At 38.7% G+C, this 23,403-nt stretch overlaps 1 protein-coding gene across 1 annotated transcript in view; it reads right to left on the reverse strand.

Annotated features, from left to right (window-relative positions):
* Positions 1-244: 244 nt before the first annotated feature.
* The window catches only part of TSPAN14 (tetraspanin 14), a 33,663-nt gene continuing 10,504 nt past the window's right edge, over positions 245-23,403 (reverse strand). Inside the window, exons 2-9 of the mRNA XM_059851239.1 lie at positions 20,051-20,148; positions 13,839-13,889; positions 9,167-9,313; positions 8,223-8,393; positions 7,541-7,666; positions 6,288-6,332; positions 5,625-5,744; positions 245-3,885 (exon numbers count right to left, since the gene is read on the reverse strand). Of these exons, the coding sequence (XP_059707222.1) occupies positions 3,814-3,885; positions 5,625-5,744; positions 6,288-6,332; positions 7,541-7,666; positions 8,223-8,393; positions 9,167-9,313; positions 13,839-13,889; positions 20,051-20,131 (813 nt within the window). The 5' untranslated portion in view covers positions 20,132-20,148 and the 3' untranslated portion in view covers positions 245-3,813. The remainder of the gene's footprint in view (positions 3,886-5,624; positions 5,745-6,287; positions 6,333-7,540; positions 7,667-8,222; positions 8,394-9,166; positions 9,314-13,838; positions 13,890-20,050; positions 20,149-23,403) is intronic.

The raw sequence follows: 23,403 nt of genomic DNA on the forward strand, positions 1-23,403 counted from the left end.
TCACCTGTTCATGGCTTTCCCTTAAAAATGCAGAGAAAAGCATCAGTCTCATCTATTATTCAACAACTCGAACTGAAAAGAAAAAAATACAAAGAATTAGTTTCAGCAAAACACAAAACAAGCACCCCTGGACCTTCATCCTTCCTGGGTTATCCACAAACTGCAGTCTCAGTAGCCAGTCTAAACTTTTGATAGAAATATTAGTGACTGCAAGCAACAAATCTCAGGAATCAAACTCCAGGAGTAGAAAATATTGAATTTTATTTAATCAAATTTAAGGCTTGAGAAAAAAAATATATTGAAAGTCACTCAGAAAAGCCATCTCAGAAGAGGAGACAGGAGCTCCCCTCCCAGTGGCTGAACAATGTTCAAGCTGTATGACAATGCACAGGCAGTAAGGGGAAGAAAGAGGGAAGGATGGAATGGGGATACAAAACCCAAGGCAATTCTACACCTTAATCAATGATCACATCGAGCTCCATGGACTGGGAGCACAAGTCTGTCCACATGGCACTGCATGAGCTCACCAAAGCTAAAGATCTCTTGGGAAGAAACATTCAGGTTTTCACAAGGCAACCCAAGGTCCTTTGGTCACTGCACTTTTTTCAGTGCTTATATTCCTCCTCTTCATGTACAGGGAAACTGTGTCCAAATGCAGTTATATCAATAACACCAGAGGCAGCTGCACTGCCAAACACACTGACACATACATACATTGCCTAACGGAAATCAGTTGTGCTCATTTCTGAGAAATAAAAGTGATCACATTGAAGTTTGCTTCTCTCAGTCCAGTTCTTCAAGTCGGACCTCTTTTGACATCTTCATGAAAAACCCTGGTTCCACTGTAGTGTTGGTGAACTTGTTCCAAATGCAACCGCCGAAATCTCAACATCAACAATGTATCAGACCTCTCGGTGAGATCACTGAATTTATTTTCCTTTGAGGCTTCAGAGGCAGGCTCACACCCAGCTGCTTTTGCTGACAAGACTTTTTTTAGACCATAACCTAAATCTTTAGCCATGAAGTCACTGCAGGTCCACAGAGAAGGTGCTAAATAAAACTAAGTAGAAAGTGTTCCCATTACAAGTCAGAAATTACACCAGCCACGCATGGGCGTACTTCAGAACATAGAGGGGTAAAACAACCTAGAGCCCCAAGATATTAAAAATTATACTGAATAAGCACAGAGAAGTTTATCCACAGTGGCAAAAAAGACAAATCACTCCATGAATTCAAAGGTCCTAAAATAAGTTGAGCTTCTCTCAAATTCAGTTCCAAATAACTGAAACACTGATACAAAGGCTGGTGTTAACATGGCCAAAGCCATTAAGAACAAACTGTGGAAAGACAATACTTCAGTTAAATTCTGGTTTGCATACAAACAGTACTTAAAAAAAAAAAAAAAAATAAGTCTTAATTAGTCTTCAGGTAACTTGGCAAGATTTGCAGACCTGGATTCCTAATCTGTAATGCTGGCTCTTGTCAGCAGCTAATTTCAGTGCATGAGCTCCACAGCCACCTTTGACACCAGAATGATTTTCACCAAATCACTGGAATTCCTTCCTAGCATTAGGAGCTGGCTGTGTCAAAAACTGGCAAAGGGAAATGTACTCCCTAGCTGGTGTTTTCAATGCAATGTTTTACGACTAAAATCTTCCAAATAGGAATCTTCCCTCTCCAATTTTTCATACATCAGATTATTACACATAACCGTAACCAAGTAAACTGGCTGATGAGGTGTTACAAAGTTTCAAGCACCAGAATTTAAAGCAAAGTTTGCTGGCCACTGCTCTCCTGCTTACCAAATTTTAAGTTGTAGTACAATCACACATTTCTGGCTGCTTCTTGAGGATCAGATTCAACAAATAGGTAATACAGACCTCAAATTCACAGCTTTACAGAAGAAATGCCTCTTGCTCTCCCCTCAGTGATCTACTGCTATTGCTTTCTTGTTGTATACCAAATTTAAAAAGTCCCATTGTACTTCCAGCCATTTTACTTTCAGGTCTTCAGATGAGTAAACAGCAGACTCTTCTCTGCTACTGTAAGGAAATCAGCCATCCTTAGACAAGCTTCCTTTTCCTGTTGTGTCTCAATCACTGGCCATAAAAAGAACTATGAAAGTTGAAGTACACATGAGCACTGTCTGAAGTGCTTCACAGATTACAAGCTAGAAGGATGTCTGGACAATCCACCAGACACAAAGATTCTTACTGTTGATCAACTTTTGCCAGTGAAATGTTTGTTACTACATGCATAATAGAAAAAAAAGGACATAATATATTTAAAAGCTTGGCTTCCAAAGAAAGCCATAAACTTTAAAAAGACAAGTATTAAATACTTCAGGCACACTACATATAGTAAAATATCATTATAAAAATAGATACTTTTCTAAAATGTACACTGTGTTAGGCACTGTAAGTGAGCCTGCTCTCCCTGAAAACCCTGGTGCCACTGGAAGCAGTAAATGATGTTAGTGATATGGCCCACAGTAAGACTGACAGCTACAGCTACTTCCAAAAACACCTCAGCCACAGACTTCCACCTTATAGCTAAGGATACAACACCAAAGTCTTACAGAGGAGACTGGAACTCCTACTGACCTACAGATTCATCTACTAACCCCCACAAAGGGAGGACTGGAAGAAGAATTTACTTCTCTCTTGATTAAAATGAAAACCCTGACAGAAGAAGGACTAGTTCAGCTTCAAGTAGAAAATGACTGAAGAAATCATTCTGCTTCACTGCATTTTGATTCACATTTGAACCATGAACCAGGCAGAACTGATGGCTCAATAGCCTTATACAAGACTTTAAAATTCAACAACTTTAATATTTTGCTAAATCTGTACTTCCCTATTTAAAAACATATTCCAGTAAGGATTAACACTGAATTTTCTAAGTCTTTCATCAGTCCTGGTAGTGGCAGTTAAGCCTTGTGAAGATCAACATAGCAGTTGTGACAGAAACTAGAGGAATAACAAAAGCCATCAACAGCTAGCACAGCACGCTTGCTACCTACTGAAACAAGCTGCATTCTGAAGTGTATGCAGACAGCACTTTTTAAAGCTATTACTGATCATTGAAAGGAAAAGCATTTTGAAAGAGGTTTTTCTTCTATAAATAAAGAATATTTACATTTTTCTTAGACAGGAAACAGCATCAGGGCTTTACACCCTCTTGCATGAAATGGAGATTTTTAAGACTTAATGCTATAGGTAGTCAGATTTTTCCCATCCTGGGAGCTGGCTTGCATTTTTCTAAACACCATGGGGTTTGCACAACCCAAAATCAACTGAAGATCTAGACATTCTGTGATTTTTTTCCCAATTTCCAATTATGGTTGCTGGATACGTTGCCAAAAACGACTGGATAAGTCTACTGGAGAGATTAGTATGATTGTAAGGTTCTGAAGAAATCAGCGTGAGACATTTAAAAAGATTACATTTCAAGACAGAAGACAGGAGTGGAGACAGAACAATCTTCTTAGCAATCCTTCAAGCAAAGGGTTTACAGCAGTTTCATGGCTCCCTGCTACAGTCTTTAAAATCTGTTCTGCCAATGTCTTGGGAAATTCTATTTCTTCCTCAGAGATCAACGCTGGTTCACTGAGTTGTCTTGCCAGAAAAAAAAGGTAGCATGTGATTGTTTTTTGTAACAGCTCCTAAGAAAAACCATGAGCAGGGAAAAAAAAAAATCCACATAAGGCTTTTAACAACAGGAGTATTTCACAGTCCGTGCATTTCTTCCGCCTTGGTGTCCTATCAATAATCTTAACATACTCTGTCTTGCAACATGGGTCTGCTTTCATATTCAGAAGGCATTACTTGCCTTTACAGCTTCAATATCAGAAATCAATGTCCTGGCTAGGAAAATCCCAAAAATCTAAAAAGATAAAAAAGATACCATTTTGTGAGATAAAACACTTGTAATGCACCAGTCTGCAAGACATTTGTTGGCAGGTTCAGATATCATTTCATAGCCAAGATCATCCATCAAAGCATAGCTATTACTAAAAGGTAATAAAGACAGCAGAATTCTGCAGGTAATAAAACTCATGAGAAAGATGCTTTCACGTAAAACTTCACCAGCCTTCAAAATAATAAGCTTTCAGATGCCTTAGAGCTAGAACAAATCCACTTAACCAAGTATGAGTGTCATAAACACCCATGCTTACCTACTGCTAAAGCTACAAAGCAGATATTTGCATTCACTCCACAACTTTGAATAACAACCCAGTCAGTGTTCAGATCAATTTTTTTAAATACAGACAGAATGTACTATTACCTGTACTAAAATGAAATTCTTGTCACAGACAACAGAGTAGTCACGGATTATTCAGAGACATTTTAAATTTGAAATTTTAACGTTCATGTCAGTTCTCAGGGAAATCTTCCTTTACCAAGGATTAACTTGTAACTCGGCAAATTTCCTGAAACATTCTTAGCAACAATATAAAACTGGGGTGAAGTTTTGGAAAGCTAAAAGATTTCATTTAAATGTAGTCAGGTTATGTCTAATTCTCAGTCCCACAATAAAATGGCTTAATGCACAAGAAAGACCCAGTTGGAAAATACAAATAACTGAAAGTGGTTTCACAGAGTCTTGGGACATGAACAGAGAACAGCACTGTCAAGTTATTGTCAATCAACACATTGCCAAAAGATTAAACTTTCTGTCTTGACCATTTTCCTAGCAAGAGATGCTGTTCTTAGCATAGCATTTCTCAATCCCGTGGAAGCATTATCACCAGATAGTGATAAAAACATATCAAACCCCAAGCTACAGAGGGCAGTATTACCAGGGCTGAAGAAAGGTCTTTTGCGAGCACTCTATACTCAAGTATTGTCAATTACCTGGAAAATCCTCTCTGTAGGAGAATTTCAAGTTTATTGTTTCCCATTTAAGTGAAGGAATTTCATAGCATGGAAATTAACACAGTGCAAACAACTGCCACAATGAAAGGAGCATCCACCTTGAAAGCAGCAACATAACATGCTTTACTGAGAGTTTCAGCTCCCTCTCTGATGTACCAAGCACTGATGAGGAAACAGAAGTCACCATCTTCCATCTGGTTCTGCTAACATCACATTTGCTACCTGGCCACCTGTTTCTGTGCTCTTACATTCCCAACCTTTTTGAGCAGCATGCTGCAACCACTTCGGGTCAGCCACTGCAGGTTACCTACAGCTGGTTGAGGTAACCTCAGCATGAAGGAAAAGGCTGTGTCTTAGTTCAGGTTTGTGATAGAAGGCTGGAGCTCAGATCTACTGGAGCAGACAGCAGATACCACCTCCTTAATGACATTGAAACACAGGGAATATTTTATATAATAATCATATATTACACATGAACATATTAATATTACAATATATATATCCCAATTATTACACACACTATTACTGCACTGTATTTTTTTAATAACCTTCAGTGCTTTGTGCAACAGATGTTTGCACACTAACTCTCCTTGACTATAATTGGTGTTTCTGCCATCCTCTTATCATACAAAAAAAAATCCACATTCAAAATATATTTTACCTCTGTCCATAATTACTTTTACCTTCAGCAGGTCTTTATCTGCAAACATGACTTTTTTTCAAAGATTCATAACAATAACAACTAACCTGGAGCAGTGAGATAGCTATGAAGACACCTGCAACAATGTAGATATTTCGGGGTAACCAAGCTTCAAGCGCATGGATACATCCTTTGACAAAAATCTGATCATCCCATTGACTTTTGCTCTGAAGGTAGAAAGGAAGAATGAGAATATTACTTGTCTGCTCAAGTTTACTGTAAGAGCAATCACATGATCTAGCTAGGCTCATGTTCTGTCACTTTTGCAGTACATAAATACACATACTTCAAAAATACACATCTGAATCAGGGAAAGTCAGACATTGATATTTGCATCTTCCTGAAAATCCTGTTTATTAGAAACACTGTGGAATTAGCAGATAATAGACTAGCAAATAATAGATGGTCAAATTAGCAAACAACAGATCAGCAGATTTAGACTATTACAACTGGTAATTGAAATGCAGACTTGAAATCCAAGTCCTATCCCTTTTTGAAACCCACCTTTCCCCTCAGCTGTTCCCCACTTGTTTCCTCTCCCCTCACACAGTAGGTTACTTTAAACAAAGAACAGGGTCTACGTTGCTCTACCTGCAGTATGATGTAACACAGTTATTAGCTCCTAGAATTTTGAGCTGACACATCTGTCAGGAATCCCACCAGTTTTAGTCTTGTCTATGCAGCACAGAACATGACAGACAGCACCTTACCTTCTTTCTGATATCATAGCCACACTGTGTATTCACAACTTTTTGCTGCAAAGCAAAAGAGATTTTAAATAAACAAATCAATTTACTTGTATTCACTTCTGTTCACAGCAAGTTTTTCTACCTTTTATATCCATAAACAAATCAATTGTCAGAGCCAATCATTTTTAAAAGCATTTTTAGCAAAAGCAAGCAAAGCCCTAGCAGAACACATGAAAATTAATGACAAAGCAAAGGTGTGTACTATAGATGATATCCTGCACCAGAAATCTCAGCTGCTTCTACCACTTGGCATTCAACTAGCAACTTTTTAACATGAAAACTGCACTGCCAGCACATAGGTGAGACATAAGCATTTACAAAGCTTATAGTAAGTTTTATTGAAATATTACTCACATTAAACAGACTTAAGCATCCTTTTGCCCCCTTAAATATAGCACCAGCAACAGAAAAATGTGCAGTTGAACAGTACTGCTCCAAACTAAGCTAGAAAATAATTACTGGGGAATCTGAACATGGAATATGCCCCTGATAAAGGCTTTCCTTGGCTGATTTCCAGTACAATCAGAAACCTACCAGGTATTAAATACAACTTACCAATGGCTCTCTCAGCACAAGGATTCCTGGATGGATTTTAAGCTGTAAGTATTCCCAGTAACACCATAAAGTACTGTAAGTTAGCCCCTACCTCCACATTTTAGCATCTGCTGCAAGGCTCAAAAGTTTCACAAAGTTTAGTAAAACAAGTTAACCAATAAGCACCTAAACTTTGCCAAAATCAAGGACTGACTCAGAAGCTTGAAACTTCATACATGAGTACTTCACTGATTACAGACAAACAAGAAGCAAATGGAGTTACTCCTGCCTGTCTGGCAGAGGGGTGGTGAAACATTAATTCCAGCTGGGGTAAACACACTCTTAGAGCTCTCAGCTCTTTACAAGCCAGAAAAAGGACAGGGATTCAAGGAAACAACACACTGGGAATAAAAAATAAAAAGCCAGACACCAGTGCTTCAGATCCAAACCATACCAAAATAACTTTAATTCCTGGTGACAACACATTTTCAGTTAACAGGTTGCCACATTTGAACTTTAAAAAGAATGCAACAGAGGCACAAAAAAAAAAAGTCTGTCTGCACAAGAGTGATTTTTGGTCGTTTAGGACACCTCAAAGCCCTTCAACACCTTATTCAGGAAGTACTTCCTGCCATAACTTGACAATCTCAGGGCAAAAACAAAGCCAGGAAACAACTTACAGCAGGATCAGGTATACAACAGGAAAAAGGAACTCCGCACTTCTCACGACTTTTGCTTTCACTCTTGCAGTCAAAGTAGATGTTGAAGTCCCAGTCTTCTGGACCTTGGGCACCACAGCAATGGTTCTGCAGCAGATAAATACATTCCAGAAGTTTGTTCAGTGGATAAATTATCTCTAAAATATCTCCAAACAGAAAGCATTTGCTTACAAATCTTCACTATCCCTAAGTCTTTGCAGAATCAATGACAACAGCTGAGTAAAAAAAATCAATAGATATGAAATTAAAGCAATACATCTGGAATACTACTCCTGGAAACAGGTGTCAGCATGTCAAGAAAAATCATAAAAATTATCACCTTAGATGTAATTGTCATACAATCAGTTCCATTGCAAAATTTTTTTAAGAGAAAGCTTTGTCTTAGGAGCGAGGGAAAGGGGAGCAAATGAGAAAGGTGAAAGGCAGATGCATGCCCGAGACCTTCCACAACAGACATCAGAACAAGCCTGGAGCTCAGGCTATCTTCCCTCCCTGCTGCTTTCAATACAGAAGGAAGAACACCAGCACATCTGTAACACAGGACTATTAGCTACGAATTATTATAATTCTATTAAAAAATGAAGACTTTAAAAATCTATATTGTCCTAGAAGGCATCAAAGAAGTGACAGAATATGAACTTACAATTCTCTGTAGTGAATCAATGATGTTCTGGAGGTCAATGTCGTCGCGGTAGGATTTAATGTTATTCTCAAAGAATTCTTTTACCCTGTCCCTCACCCAGTCCTGGAACAGGAAAGCCATAACTGCTACTGCCATCTCCAACAGGAATATAAACACAATTGCTCCACAGAACTGTAAAAAACACAAGTACTAAGTTAGAAAATATGAATTCATTTTGAATGCATTCCTATACCACCAGAAACAGACACAGAATTGGGTTCAAATTTTGATCCAGTACAGACACTGAGCACAGTAAGAATACAAGGTAAAGAAACCCCAAAAGGCAGTTATCCTTTTGTTTTTGTCACCTGAACTTGACAGTAAAAAGACCATCAGACAAAGTCATTATTCACAGCAGTGCGAATAAATGAGAATCAGTAAAACACAGGGCTAAAGAAGTCTTCATTACCTCTTTGTTTCTAATTTCACAATTTTTTTTAGAATTTTTTGTCCAGCTTACCTGTTTTCAAATCTACAGCAAAGAAGAAGCCTCAGTATAAAAAGAACCATTTAAGAAATTCTACATCAGTCATTGAAGTCCCAAAGTTTTGCCAACATATACAAGAAACTTTAAAGTTTTTAAGGGATTTTGTTCCACTACACTATATTCTCTCAGTCATTCCCAACGGACTAAGCATGTTCCATAACAACACGATGACAGATTCTGATATACCTACTATAACATCACTGCAGAGCAGAAGAAATTAAAAAAGGCAGGGAAGAACATGTTCCACAAAGAGGAGAATAGATAAGCTGGAACCTTTCAATACCATTACTCAGGTTTGTCAGAAGGCAGCAAGTTTACCATATATTTTGCCACAAACCAAATTCTATCATGAATTATCTGGGTTTTCTCCCAGTTCTTCATCATTAGCAGCTTTCACACATGTAATGATGTTACTTACAAACTTCAGGAGGCAGATGTTTTCTCTCAGTGCTCCCACACAACCAGCAAATCCCAAAGTAAACATCACTATTCCCACCACTAAGACAAGCACCACTGGGTCCAGACCATGAAGACCAGTCACCTTTGTCAGATCAGACAATACACCCTGCAAGAAAAAACCAGAACAGAATGTGACCCCTGTAAGCATCTCATTCACTCAGCATTCCTCCTGGATGATTTCCACATGATTCCAAATGAATTGGTTGCAAACCCTTGAACTTGCCAACAGTGAAACCAACAAAAATTGACTTGTTGTAAAGTGGTCGTTGACAATGCCAGCTCTCTTCACCCCAGCAGAGGAAGTATTAAAGTTACAGCTAGCAATTCTTTTAGTAAGTTTCTCAGGCTACATCCTCCAACATCTATTTGCCAAACAGAATTCCACAAGATGGTGCCAAAAGCTCAATTCTATCACTGAATGTTCATTTAGCTTCAAGGTAAAAGAATTAATGTTTTATATCAACTCGAAATGCATCAAGATGGGCACTCCAATACCATGATCTAAAAAATATAATAGGAAAACTTTTCCAGTCCTAATGTTTAAGTGGGAGAAAGGGAAAGACATTTTAAGGACAAAGCACCTTATGGATGGCATTTGAAAGAGGGAAATAATATTTTTTTTGTTTTCAAGGGAAGCATATTTTTCCTCTCTTTTTAGTTACAACCTGTCTAGTGCCAAAGAGACATAGTAGTGCTCGTCCAAACTCTTTCAGAAATATAAAAGTATAGTCTAAACACTCCCCTTTCACCCCTGATAAATATTACACCAAAAGCAGTCATCTATTCTCTATATTTGCAATTTGCCTAACATAGCAGTAATATTTTCTTTTTTGTTAACTATCCAGAAACCATGTATCTTGACAATAATCTTTGCTATGAAGCCTGTGTGCTTAGATTGCTAAATCTATGTGAACACCATGCTAACACAGCGAAAACCTTCCCTTTTCTTCCTAGATTAGGTTTTAAAAAGTTATTACAACACCTACACCACAAATTCCATCAAATACACATAACAGGATCCTCATGGCATGTGCAAGAACAAGATGGAACATGCAGAATACAGAAGGGACAAACAACAAACTTCTCATGAGAATGATTTGCAGTGACACCCAGGCAGCCTTGCAGTAGTCTGAGTGTTCATCGTACAACCATCAACAACACACAACATTTTAATAAGGAAATATTTTCACTTTTGAAACAAAGAAATAACAAAAATCAACATAGCACAATATCCCACCATCACACGTCCACTATTTTTTTTATAAAGTATATTCTCAATGTAACCATGTTTGGCCTAAGAGAAAAGTATCAGAGAGACTTGCAATAAACTGCCCAATTCTTTCAATAAAATGCAAATTACCATCTTTCTACCAGGTTCCATGTTCTAGAATGAAGTGCAAAGGATATACATCCCAAGATAACACCTTGGAAAAATCCCTATCACTTCTTATCCAACTGCTTCCTTAACAAAATAAAATCTACAGCATTAGAAGAAAATGAGCCCTTGGAGGAACTCCATCAGCTGAAGACATTGATTAACAGTACTGCAGTGTTTCACAAGACTCCATCTTCTTTCATAGCATGTTCCATAAGAGATTCTGTCAGAGCTGTTAATTTGGCAACAGCAAGACAGAGCTGTTTACATCAAAACTGGCTGATGGGATGAAAAGGAAAAAAAAAATAATTAAACTGTAGCACTCAGAATTGCCTTGCAACAGCTGGTGACTAACACCTGAAACAGGCTATTACAAAATGGTCCCAGTTTGTTGATAATGTTTTCCCAGTCACACACTTTCATTTTGAAAAACTGTTACACCTCACAGCTAACAAACTTGGTTTACCTAGTTAATTATGACAGTCCCACCTAATCAAACCTTGGCTCAGACCCCACAATCAAGAAACACCTGTCAGGATCAGACCATCCTTGTAGAATCACCATGCTGTGAAACCAAACCCTGCATGACCAGGGTGCTGAAACATTCATAACCATTGCCAGCCATCTCCTTCCAACACCCAAACTCAAGCTTTTTGTTTTCAGACAGACAATCTCACTTGCTCAAGCAACACTTTTTGGAAGACAAATTTCCTCTGATCAAAGCATGTTACAAATAGAAGGAGGCAGGAACGGGGCTTAATTATTCAACCTAGGACGTCACCGGTCCACAACACTTTCTTCACATTCACACTTAATGTTTACAACATTCTCTTATAAAAAGAGGGTTATGGGGATTTTGCCTAAGAAATGATGTTAAGTCAAAAATCCTGAAGGAAGGAAACAACAGAATTAATTCAGAAAACTCTAATCCCACCATCCCCATTTTGCTGAAGACACTCCTGCCTGTGCCATCTGCACCTGGTATAAACAGGCTGCCCTTTACAACACAGATTTCCTCAGGTGCACAGGAGTGCAGCCTGATACCTGCACTCAGTGCAGACATTCTGTAACAAAATTCACACTTCAAGTCTTTCTTGCAGTCACACAGAACAGTGACTTATTTGTCCATGCCCTTGAAGTCCCTCTAATCAACAGTCTTGATTTGAAAACTGAATGCCCCCTCTCCATTTGTTATTAGCCATGAACTTGCTGGAATGACATGAGGCTGACCAACCTCTAGTTTCCCAGATCTTCCTTTGAATAAACCATTTCCTTGAAACCATTCTAACAAAAACTGGTTTCCTGATAAAAGGGATCAGTGTTATTCACCTTGTTTCTATCACCACTTTACATTAATTCACTCTTTGACTTTTGCAGTATCTGTTATTTGACAGATATTGACTCTTAAAATTTTATGCAAGTTAGCTTTTATGTGACTGTTCAGAATAACCAAAGCCAGTTACAAAATCATAAGGATAGGCCAATTAGATACACCAGTTAGAGAGATTGGATCTTAATCAAATAACAGGAGTCACAATAGTAACATTTTCCCATGTAGTATTTTCAATGCTTCTCACAAACCAGCAGTCTCATTTCAATGTATTATCAGCCAAAAGAAGCACAGGATTAATAGCCAGAGAAAAAGACTGCTGAGGAATTAATCTGTACTCCTAATGCACAAAGAAGAGATAAAATCAGAGAAATTAAATGGACCTAATGGACTTCGTGTTGTGGTAAGAGACAGGATGTTCAGAACTCTTCCACCACCTGTAGTTTATCTTTTGGTTTACCACTGCAGCTCAGTTTCTGCAAAGTTTTTCTCTTACTTCCCATCTATTGTTCACTGGAGATGTTTATCTGTAAAATGCAGGCACAACTGGCTGAAGAATGGCACTACTCTGAAAGACTGAAAACAGCACAGAACAACTGAAATAAAAATAACAAACTGATTTAATGAACCATTCAGAAGTTCAAAAGCACAGGAAAGGTTTTGAAGGATTTATTTGCAAGATAGCAGAGAGAGCAGAAAGAGCTCAGGCAAAGTTCCAAAAATAAAGACAGAGCCTGCCTTTGCCTTTTAGTCCCTTCAGTGCACCATAAAGCCAATTTGGCAAATGGAAATATTAGTCTCCAGCCATACAAGTCCTATGTGCTTGTGTACAAAAGAAGAATGAACATTAGAGAATACAAATTCAAGGCAAGTTTAACATCCTCCTTAAGGGGTTGGAAACAAAATTCTTTTGTAACAACAGAAAAGGAGGCAAATGCATTTGTGTGTCAAGACAGGTTTTCAAATAGCCATGACAGCGCTAATGTAGCTATGAGAATATGTGCAAGCACATGGGGAGCAGAGAGGAGAATAAACACCTCAGAATTAAAAGCACAATAAAACTCACCTCCAAAAAGCAGAGGACTGTCAGAACCTCTCTGCATGTGGATAGCTACTGTATGGAACCACTTCAATTAAGGAAAAGTGAACATATGATGGCAATTGAAGTCTTACTAGTTCGTGGCACAACCTGCCTGAGATGCAGATCAGTCAATCTAGTAATGGTCATGGTCTCCTGGTGCTTGTATTGATTAAACCCATACTTTTACAGCCATTCACTGGGGGAACCATTCATTTCCATACCTGTATCATTCTGTTCTCTTGTAACAGGGGAACTCTGAGCACACATGCACGTAACTTCCTTCAGCTGAGGAAGTTTTTTGGCTACAAGAAACCTTTGCTAAAAATAAGAGTTATTCAGCTACATCATGTTCCCCAGTTTTGTTCCTCTACGTGGAAACAATCACTTAAGCACTCCTTGGGGAATAAAGTGGACAACAGATGGCCAACAGACTGGGAGCATCTTTCTGAAGTATTTCAAATACACACATTTAGATTTAGTGGTGCTTTTTAACATATAAAGACAGCTCATACCCCTCACAAATATTTGTTGAAAATAAGAGGAGGTGAGTAGAGAAATGCAGATTTTAGAAAACATGCTTTTGAAGAAAACTTGTACATAAAGGCTAAATCCTGCCCAGCATCCTGCTCTTACAAGTTCATAAAAAAACCCTGAACATCAAGGGTCACAGCTTAACTCCTGATCAGGGAGAAAAAGCAAATTCCAACTCAACTCAGTTTAGATTACTTGAACATGCTCCTGAGCTCAGATGCTACATTTAACTTTTGCTGCTTCCTGAGGAAGTAGTTTTACTGGAGCAGGAGAAGGGAGACACTGAAATAAGACCAGTCATCTCTTATCCTTACCTTTTCACTCCATGCCCACAGACCAGCTGCAAGGAAGGCCACTCCAGCTAGCTAAAATTAAAAAAAATTAATTAGATATAATAAGCAAGCACATTATCAAAAAACTTAGCTAGTAGCACAATTGTTTAAATAAAACAAATACTGCCTGTAATTTGAGACAATAATAGGATCTTACTCCCCATGAGTCCATCTCTTACAAAAATTATTTGAAGGGCATTTATTCCACAACATTTATGAATTTTATAAATTACTTCTTTTTAAAAAGTATTTTAATTTGACTATTTATGATTACTCAAGAAGATATACTTAACAGACAGCCCCACAGAGCAGCATGCAAGTCTCAGTTATCCTTGTCCCAATGACCTGCTATAAAGTGTCTGCCTGCCCATTAATGAAGCGTCAGAGGATTTAATGCATTTTGAGGTTATTCCCTATTTAGTCACTTCATAGTTCCAATATTATGGCTATGACAGTAGCCATGCTTGCTCCTTGTGACTGCTCAGTGCCAAGGCTCTCTGTATTAGCCTCTTCTCTGATTAGATACAGTTTGTCTTCTGAACCCTTTTTTTGTTTAAGCCCATCTGAATCAAACTAGATTAATGGTCCATTTGCTTACTTTCCATAAGCACCAAGTGTAACTTACAACAAACCCTCCACTAATTCATATGTTTGAATAATAAATACTTCTGAATTACAGCCACTCAAAAAAAGCAAGAGTTCCTTATTCTAATATTTTATTCCCTTTCTTCAATGCTCAGGCAACTTGTTTTTAACATCCAATTTCAATAATCAAACTAAAATGACCTCTCATAATTTTCCTGTCTATGCAGGAATTATATGCCACAATCTGCATTGAGCAACCAAAACCACCACTAGCACATGGAGCTAGAACTGAGCCAAGCAGTACTAAATACACTGCCAGAAGCAATAGCACAATGAGTACTCACCTTGGACTTTGAATCAGTTAAGAACATCTAAAGTGATCATTTGGATCAAAACATAACTTAAAAAATACTATTAAAAACCACATCAATATAAATAGAATATGGACCCAGATTAACCCTAGATCTTAAACCAGTGATCTTCAGATCAAAAAAAGCAGGGAAAATAGTCAGTAATCAAATTTGTATGCCATTAAGTTGCACAGTGCATGCAATTGACGCATCCCTCATCCTTTTCACTCCAAATGCTCCAGGAATGCTGGGAGACAGATGAAGACAGCTGGTATAATTTGTAGTAATCAAGGTAAATTACACAGACAGCTGGATTTCTGGAAATTTTTCTACAGAAAACAAGGTGGAAAAAAATAATTGGGAAGACATATTCCACTCTCTGTATACAAATTAAGGGTACTAAAACTTTAATATTGTGCTATTGAATTTGTAAATAGGGTGACCTCTTCAGACTGCCTTCCATTATAATTACCTTCTTAATTAAATTTTAACAAATTTTTGATTAAGTGGATTTTTCACTAGCATGCATTATTCTCACCTTTGAATATGAACTTTGCTCTCATGTTTTTATAAAACATCCAGTTTCAAGAAAATATACTGCTTTTGCAAATTTATTTCCATAAGCATCTGTGCAAACTAGCTACAAGTAAAATAGAGTTTATCAGAAGAAAAATATACTTAGTCTCATTAAAGCAATGTGAATAAATCTAAAACTTAATTCAGCTAAAACAAGCAATTCAAAAATTTCACTAGAAGCAACCAAACCAGATACATTAAAAAATTCTTTTGCAAAAATCCAGTAAAGTATGAGGTACTTGCAGAAGAAACAAAGCCATCAGGCACTACACTGACAGGGGCAAATACCAAAACAACCCATCTGCAACAATGTAAAATAGTAGTGAAATGAAAAATGAAATGAAATTCTTTTGCTTCAAAGACTATGTGCAACATACTTTAAAGAATCTCACTGAAAACTATTGTAGAAACACACCATGGTGATCAAACTAGCTCAGCAGTCAGGTGTGACTGAGCATGCCCAGAGTTCTACAGAGAATCAGCCCCCAAAAATACCCTCTCTAATACACCTGCACAGAGGCATCCAAGGGATGGCTGCAAGGCAGACCAGGGAACTGATCCTGCCTAAACTAAAGGGCAAGTTTTAACCTCCTTCAGCCCACTGAACCAAATGCCTGAGTGAATGGGACAACAGGCAGCTGAGAAGAAGCAAGGACAACTAAAAGTGTTCCCAGGGTGAGAGTAGGCTAGCCAACTATTTCAAAAAGCACAGCATTTTGAAATTTGCCTTTCACCAGAATCTGAACATGTAATCAAGAACAAACTGGATTTCTCAATTCACTGCTGCACTGCAGAGTGCTTCAAGCCATTTATTCCATGAAAGGTTAGATGGAAACATACACAAAGCAGCTCAACTGTGCCCAGAAACTGAAACACTCTTTACCAGCATTCACCTATTTCCTGCTTTAGAACCAATAAATCCACTTTTTAACATTTTGCATCAATATGTAGGCACTGCTCAGATGTACAGTACTGGTCAACTCAGCGACACTGTGCCCAAATGACCACTTTTAAGCATCACCATTCCCAATCACATTTTGAATTCCTCTGATTCTTATGACTGTGCTGCTAGAATCACACTACCAACTGACAAAACAGGGCTAATTTGGTTCTCAGATGTAGGCAGCTCTTGCAAGACAACTCTGGCACACAAAGTGATTGCGGGTCAGTCTGTCCCTAGGTCTGATCAGCAGCAACAGGAATTGCATGCAGTTTTTGTGTATTCTCACAGAGAACACATTTCCCATTCTCTGGATAATCCTATTTTACACTGCACTCCACCCATGCTAAAGCAATCAACAGCCTGCAGTCCTTCCTTCCTATCCTTTACTCTTCAGAGACTCTTCCTCTCAGAGCCAGGAAACCACCTGGTGGTGCATTCTCTCCTCTTCCTGGCACAGCATTGCTGTTACAGAAGTTCCTGGAAAACAACATACGTAGCAAAAGCCAAGAAAATCTTATGCTAACCTGGGTCTTCTCTTATTTTTCAAAGAGACAAAACTCAGAATTCTTTTCCAAAACTGAAGACAATCTATGACTTTCATCACCACATGAAGAGCAAAATGCCAAATCTCCTACAGGATGAGTAACAAGTTCTGGTTTTGCCTCCAATAACACTTAAGAGTCACACAAAACTACTGACCTTTAGAAGATAAACCCAGGTGATGGTAGCTAAAAGCTATTTTACCCTCCCCTCTCAATTCATGTGAAAGACAGGGAGCTCATATGCAACATAAAAGGCTTTGGCAGAGCACAGTGCAATCCTTCACTCCACTGAAACAGCTGAGGTGCAATTCTCAATCTACCCCAAAAAACACCCTTTCAACTGGAGGCAAAGCAGCAAGCACCAGAGCTCTCACAGAAGAGCTCACTCAACTGCAGAACGACTCAGAACAGAAAGGTGCCAAAACCAAGCTCTTCACTTGGTATTGTGGCAGTCTTTAAATTGCACCATGACAAATGAAGTGATTTGACTCAAAAAAAAAAGGCTTTCAAACACAAAAAGGTCCAGCCTTCTTATCTTGCTCTCTGCAGGGGTATCTTAATGGCTGCAGTACTGCCTTATCACCACTCATTAGCAAGAGTGTACTTGGACAAGCTAAGTCTTGTAAGCCTGCCTAAAGAGCAAGATGGAAACAAAGTAATCGCACAAGAAGATCATGCCTAGGCAGAGCCTTCCTAGGACCTCCATTCCCTTCCTTAGAAGAAGTGGTATTACAAGCCAGCAGCGCACAACTAAAAGCCAGAACTTCCTATTCCCAAGTCACTCAGCTGAAAAAAAAAGACTTCCAAAGAATGAAGATTTCTAAAGGGTAATTACACTGAGCTTGCTATTATTAGTCATATTTGCCCTCTTTGAGTTCAATATTTTGTTTAATCCCAATCTATGTGAACTGTATTTGAAGCATGACAAATTGCAGTAACCACTCAGTGAAAAGTCTAAAAATTCTGGGAATTTCTACATCACCACATGTTTTAAACTTTATGCAGACAATGACATCTTCAAGTCATTATCAACATTTAACTTTAATAACTATGTCAGAAGAACAAATATAACTATTTTCCTGCAACTATTTACTATTACCTGGTTTGTGCATCAACTGTGCATAAAAACAGGAGAGCTCTAACAGCTTATTTGGGCAAAAGGCCCTCGGACAATTCAGCTACACCCATCCCTCATCCACCTCTAGAGCAGCCAGGCTCACTAACAAATGCTCACAAACAAGTTCCCAGAAGCACCTGTCCTGAAACCCAAGGAAAGTGAATCAAAACTAACATTCCCTCCCAAGAAGCCCATTAAATGCTACTTGTGAGTTATGGTTACATTTCCCCTTCTGGTTTTGTAAGTCCTTCAGTTTTTTTAAAGGCGCATAGAAAATTCACTCTGTTTCACAAAGGGTGAATTTGTAGTCATTCCAGGCAGCAGGATTTCACAGGCTCCTGAATCTTTGTGCCAGCTACATGATTCATGGATTGCCTATAGGGGTGCCTACCTTCATCATTTACATAGCTTGTTCTACAACTAAAGGTGCCAAAAATCTTATCCACAGAGCTGTAGCTGCACATCACTACTAGGTCAGCCTGATAACATCAACAGAAGCATCAGGCCCTTTTGTTGAGGAAGCTACCAGGACTTCAAATACCTGTTGAAAGCTAATTCCTCCAGCCAATAGATCAGCTGAAACACTCAGGTTGTATTGTCAATTCTCCTCAATGTTTTGGCATCTCTTTAAAAGCTTTTCTTTAAAGAACAGAAAAATCTTTATATCTTCATCATTCATCTCAAAAGAATAAAGTTGTGAAAAAAAATAGTGATTGCAGAGAAGAAAAAAGATACAAAATTTATTCCTGTGGAAAAAACAGAGGCGAATTCTTGACAGTCGTCTTCCCCTTACAGCAAAGACAAAAAATTTCAGTTTAAAAGATTGTCAGAAACAGTCACTCATAGACCCCTCTTCATGAGGCACTCACTAGAAAAAAGTAGAGGTCTAGAAGAATCCTAATATGTTCATGAACAAGAGTGTTGATTTCTCACATATCCCACCACGAACTTCTGAAGAAGATCCACCTAGTTATGAAGTGATTTCTCTGAAAACCAGAACAGTTGGACAAGCATCACTTCTCACTGTGCCACACTCCACCACAGGTACATGGGAAGTGTACAACACGGAAGAAAAGGAACTGCAGAGCTGGTGGCCTGTAAGCACAGTTTTTGACCTGTTGAAAGCATTCTCAATTGGGACACAGAAAATATGCCTAATGAAAACTTGCACTATGCAATATTGTAGCCAATTAACCCTTAATGGAACAAAAGTTTCTGCAAATCTTTTCTGCCCAGGTATCCACAGGAAGATAACTCCCTTGTGGTTTAATGCTACAGTATCATGCTGGAGCATTGCACTAGTAAACAAAAGGTGGTGACAGTAGCACAAAATTCTTTGGTTTTCAGCAACTTTACTGCTAGCACTGGACAAGTCACTTTATCTGCACTCTTCCAGGACTACTCATGCTTTTCATGACTGCAGTTCTAAGATTTCAGGTGCAAACTTGTTAACAGTTGACCAGAAAGTTCCAAAAGGAACTATTGAGTTGGTCTGAATTGCTTCCTCACCTTCCCCTCACAGACATCTTAAGTCTTTCTGGTGCAACACTATGTTCCAACCTTTAAAGGGCTCTTTTCCAAGGCAGGTGCTTCATTAACATCTAAATCCACTCATGTATAGTTGTACCTTTTAACACTCACAATTCTAAACATTACAGGCAGGTTAGTCCGTAGCTAAGTATTTCAAGACTGTATCAGACAATTCAGCTGCCCACAGAGTATGACATGTGCTGCCAGCTGTTGACACATCCCTGAGGAAGCGCCTTTCTTCTCTTCTGCATAGTGTATTTACAGCTACACCCAACAATGATCAAAGATCTAAAAGGAAACATTTTAAGAGGATTCTTTTAACAGGGAAGCAATTTGACATGGATAATATGGATACTGAGTACTCACACTTTCAGCAATACTTTCTTTCTCCTAAGGGATAAGCTTCTTCAATTACAAAACACCCGGGGCATACTATGTATCAGTTTCCTGCTTTCACACAACTATTTCAGCTTGTTCTCTTGACCAGAGTAATGAAGTCAATAAAACTTAGTTATGCCTAAACTATTTCAGTCTCTACATTTAGTACTCACCCAAAAGACAATGTTGTAGCTGAAGAGCAAGTATTTGTACCAACAGCTGACTTCTGCATTAGAATATCGGTAATAGTGCATCTTCTATAGCACAGCCTCTGCACGAAAGAGAAAGAATGATGGGATTAGGTAAAGATTTCATGATAAAGGTTCTTCCCAGGTCTCTCTTGCTCTGTTGAGAAAGAGAGTAGAGTAATCTGTACCATATGCCACCAAAAGGTACTTTCAAAGTCAGCTCACACTTCCACTGACCCTACACTTCCTTTCAGTGTCTGTTGCTTAATAATCTTATCTTTAAACACCCTAATGCTATAACAGGGCAGGCACACCCACAAAGGAAACTCACTATACAGTTAGCCTAGGAAGATTGACATCAGCAAGCTGACACTCATCTGTGTTCTCACTCTTTCAAAACCACTTTACTTCTGCAAATGGTGCTTGGACTTACCCACAAACCCTGTGGATTGTACATCCAGCAATCCAGCTAGCAGGATATCCAAAGTGGTTACCTGAAATCTCTCAGTGTCTCTGGGTTGCTAAACACAAAAGGTAATTGTACCCAGCTCTTCCATATTTGCGTGTTCCTTTACCAGATCATCTCCTCTAAGAGGTTTTATTCTCAAGAACCAAAGTCCCACCATTTAAAACCCCCTGCTCTGTGGAGTTTGGTTTGCTTCCTTACACACACTAGAGAGATAAGGTTCAACTCTTGCTCAAGTATTTCAGACACCTACAGCTGTTCAGAGAATCATAACTAAACCACCTCTGCAGAAATGCCATGCATAAGAAAAACAGAACAGGCTGTGAATTCAGAGCAGGAATAAGCACTTGCACAGCCCTCACATTCTGGACAGCTGAGTGCTGCCTAAGATGAGCAGCATTTCAATCCTCCACTTCCTTGAGGTAAATGCCAGTAGAAGGTTTGCAAAGGCAAGGAAACAAGAATGCAAAATTTTCATACACCTCCTAACTAAAAAAAAAAAAAAAAACAAAAACGTTCTGTGCCATGCTGGTCATTCACAGACAGCATGCAAAAACCAAGCCTACCCAGTAAAGTCTGAAATCCAGACCATGGAATGGACAAGTGAACTGCACCACATCCACAGCTATGAGAAGATAAACTAGGTTTTTTGGGGTTGTTTGTTTTTGGAGTTTCTTTTCCTAGAAAGGAATCTGCACCTCAGTATAAAAAACATTCCCACTTACAGAAGAAACAGAAGTTGGCTTTGAGAATCCCATCCAGTACAGACTAGAGTGTGAATTAATACTTCAGCTTTCTATTTCTAGAGTTCAGATGTTGATTTCCATATAACTTTAACCAAACACTGAAAATATGTTTTCTTCCTTCACCCTATAACTTCTAATGCACGGTCCATTTATAACAAAAACCATTTAACTTTCATTAAAGCAAAGGAAATTGTACTTTATGGCAGTATAGGCAGTGACTGGAAAGGACCTTCCTACAAGTGGCCAGCTGTACCACATAAAATGAGTTTTGTAATTTAGTTACTGACCTTTGCAACCCATCCAATGTTACAGACAAAATTTAGGAACTTTTACAACTGTTATGAATCATAGCAAAGAACTCTTTCTTAAGCATCAGCCCCTTGCTTATCTAAGCTCACAACTGAGCGAATATAAGAAAAGGAACAAAGATTGGTTTTCCCAACTTAATTTCAGTTTCTAGCTCCAAATGGCAATTTATATGTCAACAATCAATATGCATACACTTGTCCAAGTCAGTCAGTCAGTCTGACGTGCCTGGGCAAGAGAGGAAAGAGAGGGTACAAGAACAGAATCCCACTAATCTGAGCAGGATGCAAGGCTCATTTGCATGAGTGCAATCCCATTTTACAGCAATACACTGGCTGGCAGTGCAAATACATCCTCCAGATGCAGACACACCGAGGGCTCCATCACTGTTGTGCCCCCTCCCTCTGAAAATCAGGAACCTGGTAAAAGACTGGAGCAGCAACTGCAAAATGCACATAAGGAGCATTGCTTTTGGTGCTGCTACATCTACAAAAGAGAAGGCAGCAGGTCGCATTTAGCTAGCACATCATTAAATTTCACAAAAATGAGGTTCTGCTAGACAAAGATGCTTAAAATATAACCTAAGGCAAAAAGGCAAGCACATCACTTCACAACCTGAAGTTTAAACATCATCTGAAGACTTATTTTTTGTTAGGTTACCCTCCCTGGCATTGGACTTACATTCAACTGTTCAGCCCCAGCTTCACTGGAACTATTCACAGGAATAAGAGGATTACAAGTATCCTTATTGACAAGCACTACTCCCCACCTACCTCACTGTTTCAAGCACCAGCTTGCAAGACATTTCTCCATGCTTCAAAAAACTGCTACGATGCCTCAGCCAATACCAATCACAGTACTTCAGCAGAATGAAAAAGTAAAGTACTTTTCAAAATACACATTTCTAAATGCTCAGAAATGATGGGGGGGTGTATTACCAGTACCAGCAAGAAGCTGTCCTGTAACAGCACACAGCTCCTCAGACAGATATTAGCTTCCAAACCACCTGCCTCTCTTAAGAGCTGATTTGGCTTGCTCTGTGCTTACCTTCATCAGAATTCTTGTGGTGGTTCTTGACAGACCACTGAACACAGTATGGCTGGTATGGGAGTAGCGTAATAAATCTGAAGTGCAGGTATGTGATTTTTTTTTCACTAACACAACAAACAAATGAGGCAGTCCACGCAAGACTACAGAGCCACCCTCCCCGTGTTTATACTAAAAGCCATCATGTTTCCTAACACAGAAGGCATCTGTAACCAGTCCAGAAATCTGCTTGTCAGTAATTCACTTTGTTCACAGCACAGGCTGCATAGCTATGGTTAGGCAATACTAAAAACACTTGGAAGATTAAAGCAGTATGTGGGCAGCACAGACTAATAACGTTCTCTACTGTGTTTCAGACAAAGCAAGTCACATTGTGTCAGCTGACAGTTATCACCCACTCACAGCAACAGGAATTTCTAAAAATCAAATACAGAGCCCTGCTGCTTCGGCAGAATATAATTTTGTCTTGGTGTTTACAGCTTTAGTGAGAGGGGGAAAAATGTAGTCATTCATCAAGAGGATACTGCCTTTCCAGAGCTTTTCAACACCCACAATTCCACTCTTACCTTCAAAATGCTACAGCAGTGATACTCCTAATGTATATTCCTAACTCCCATAAAACACATAATGTGATCTGTTAACTAATCTAATGTAGATATGCAGAGAAATCCTCATGGATAAGACATTAAGTCTAGAATAACTGCAACAAAGTAATTTTCTACATTTATGTCCAAAAATCATTTTAATCCTTCAGAGACATTTACTTTACAAGG

Source organism: Haemorhous mexicanus, chromosome 7 (assembly GCF_027477595.1).
Source record: "Haemorhous mexicanus isolate bHaeMex1 chromosome 7, bHaeMex1.pri, whole genome shotgun sequence".
In the NCBI taxonomy this organism is placed as follows: Eukaryota; Metazoa; Chordata; class Aves; order Passeriformes; family Fringillidae; genus Haemorhous; species Haemorhous mexicanus.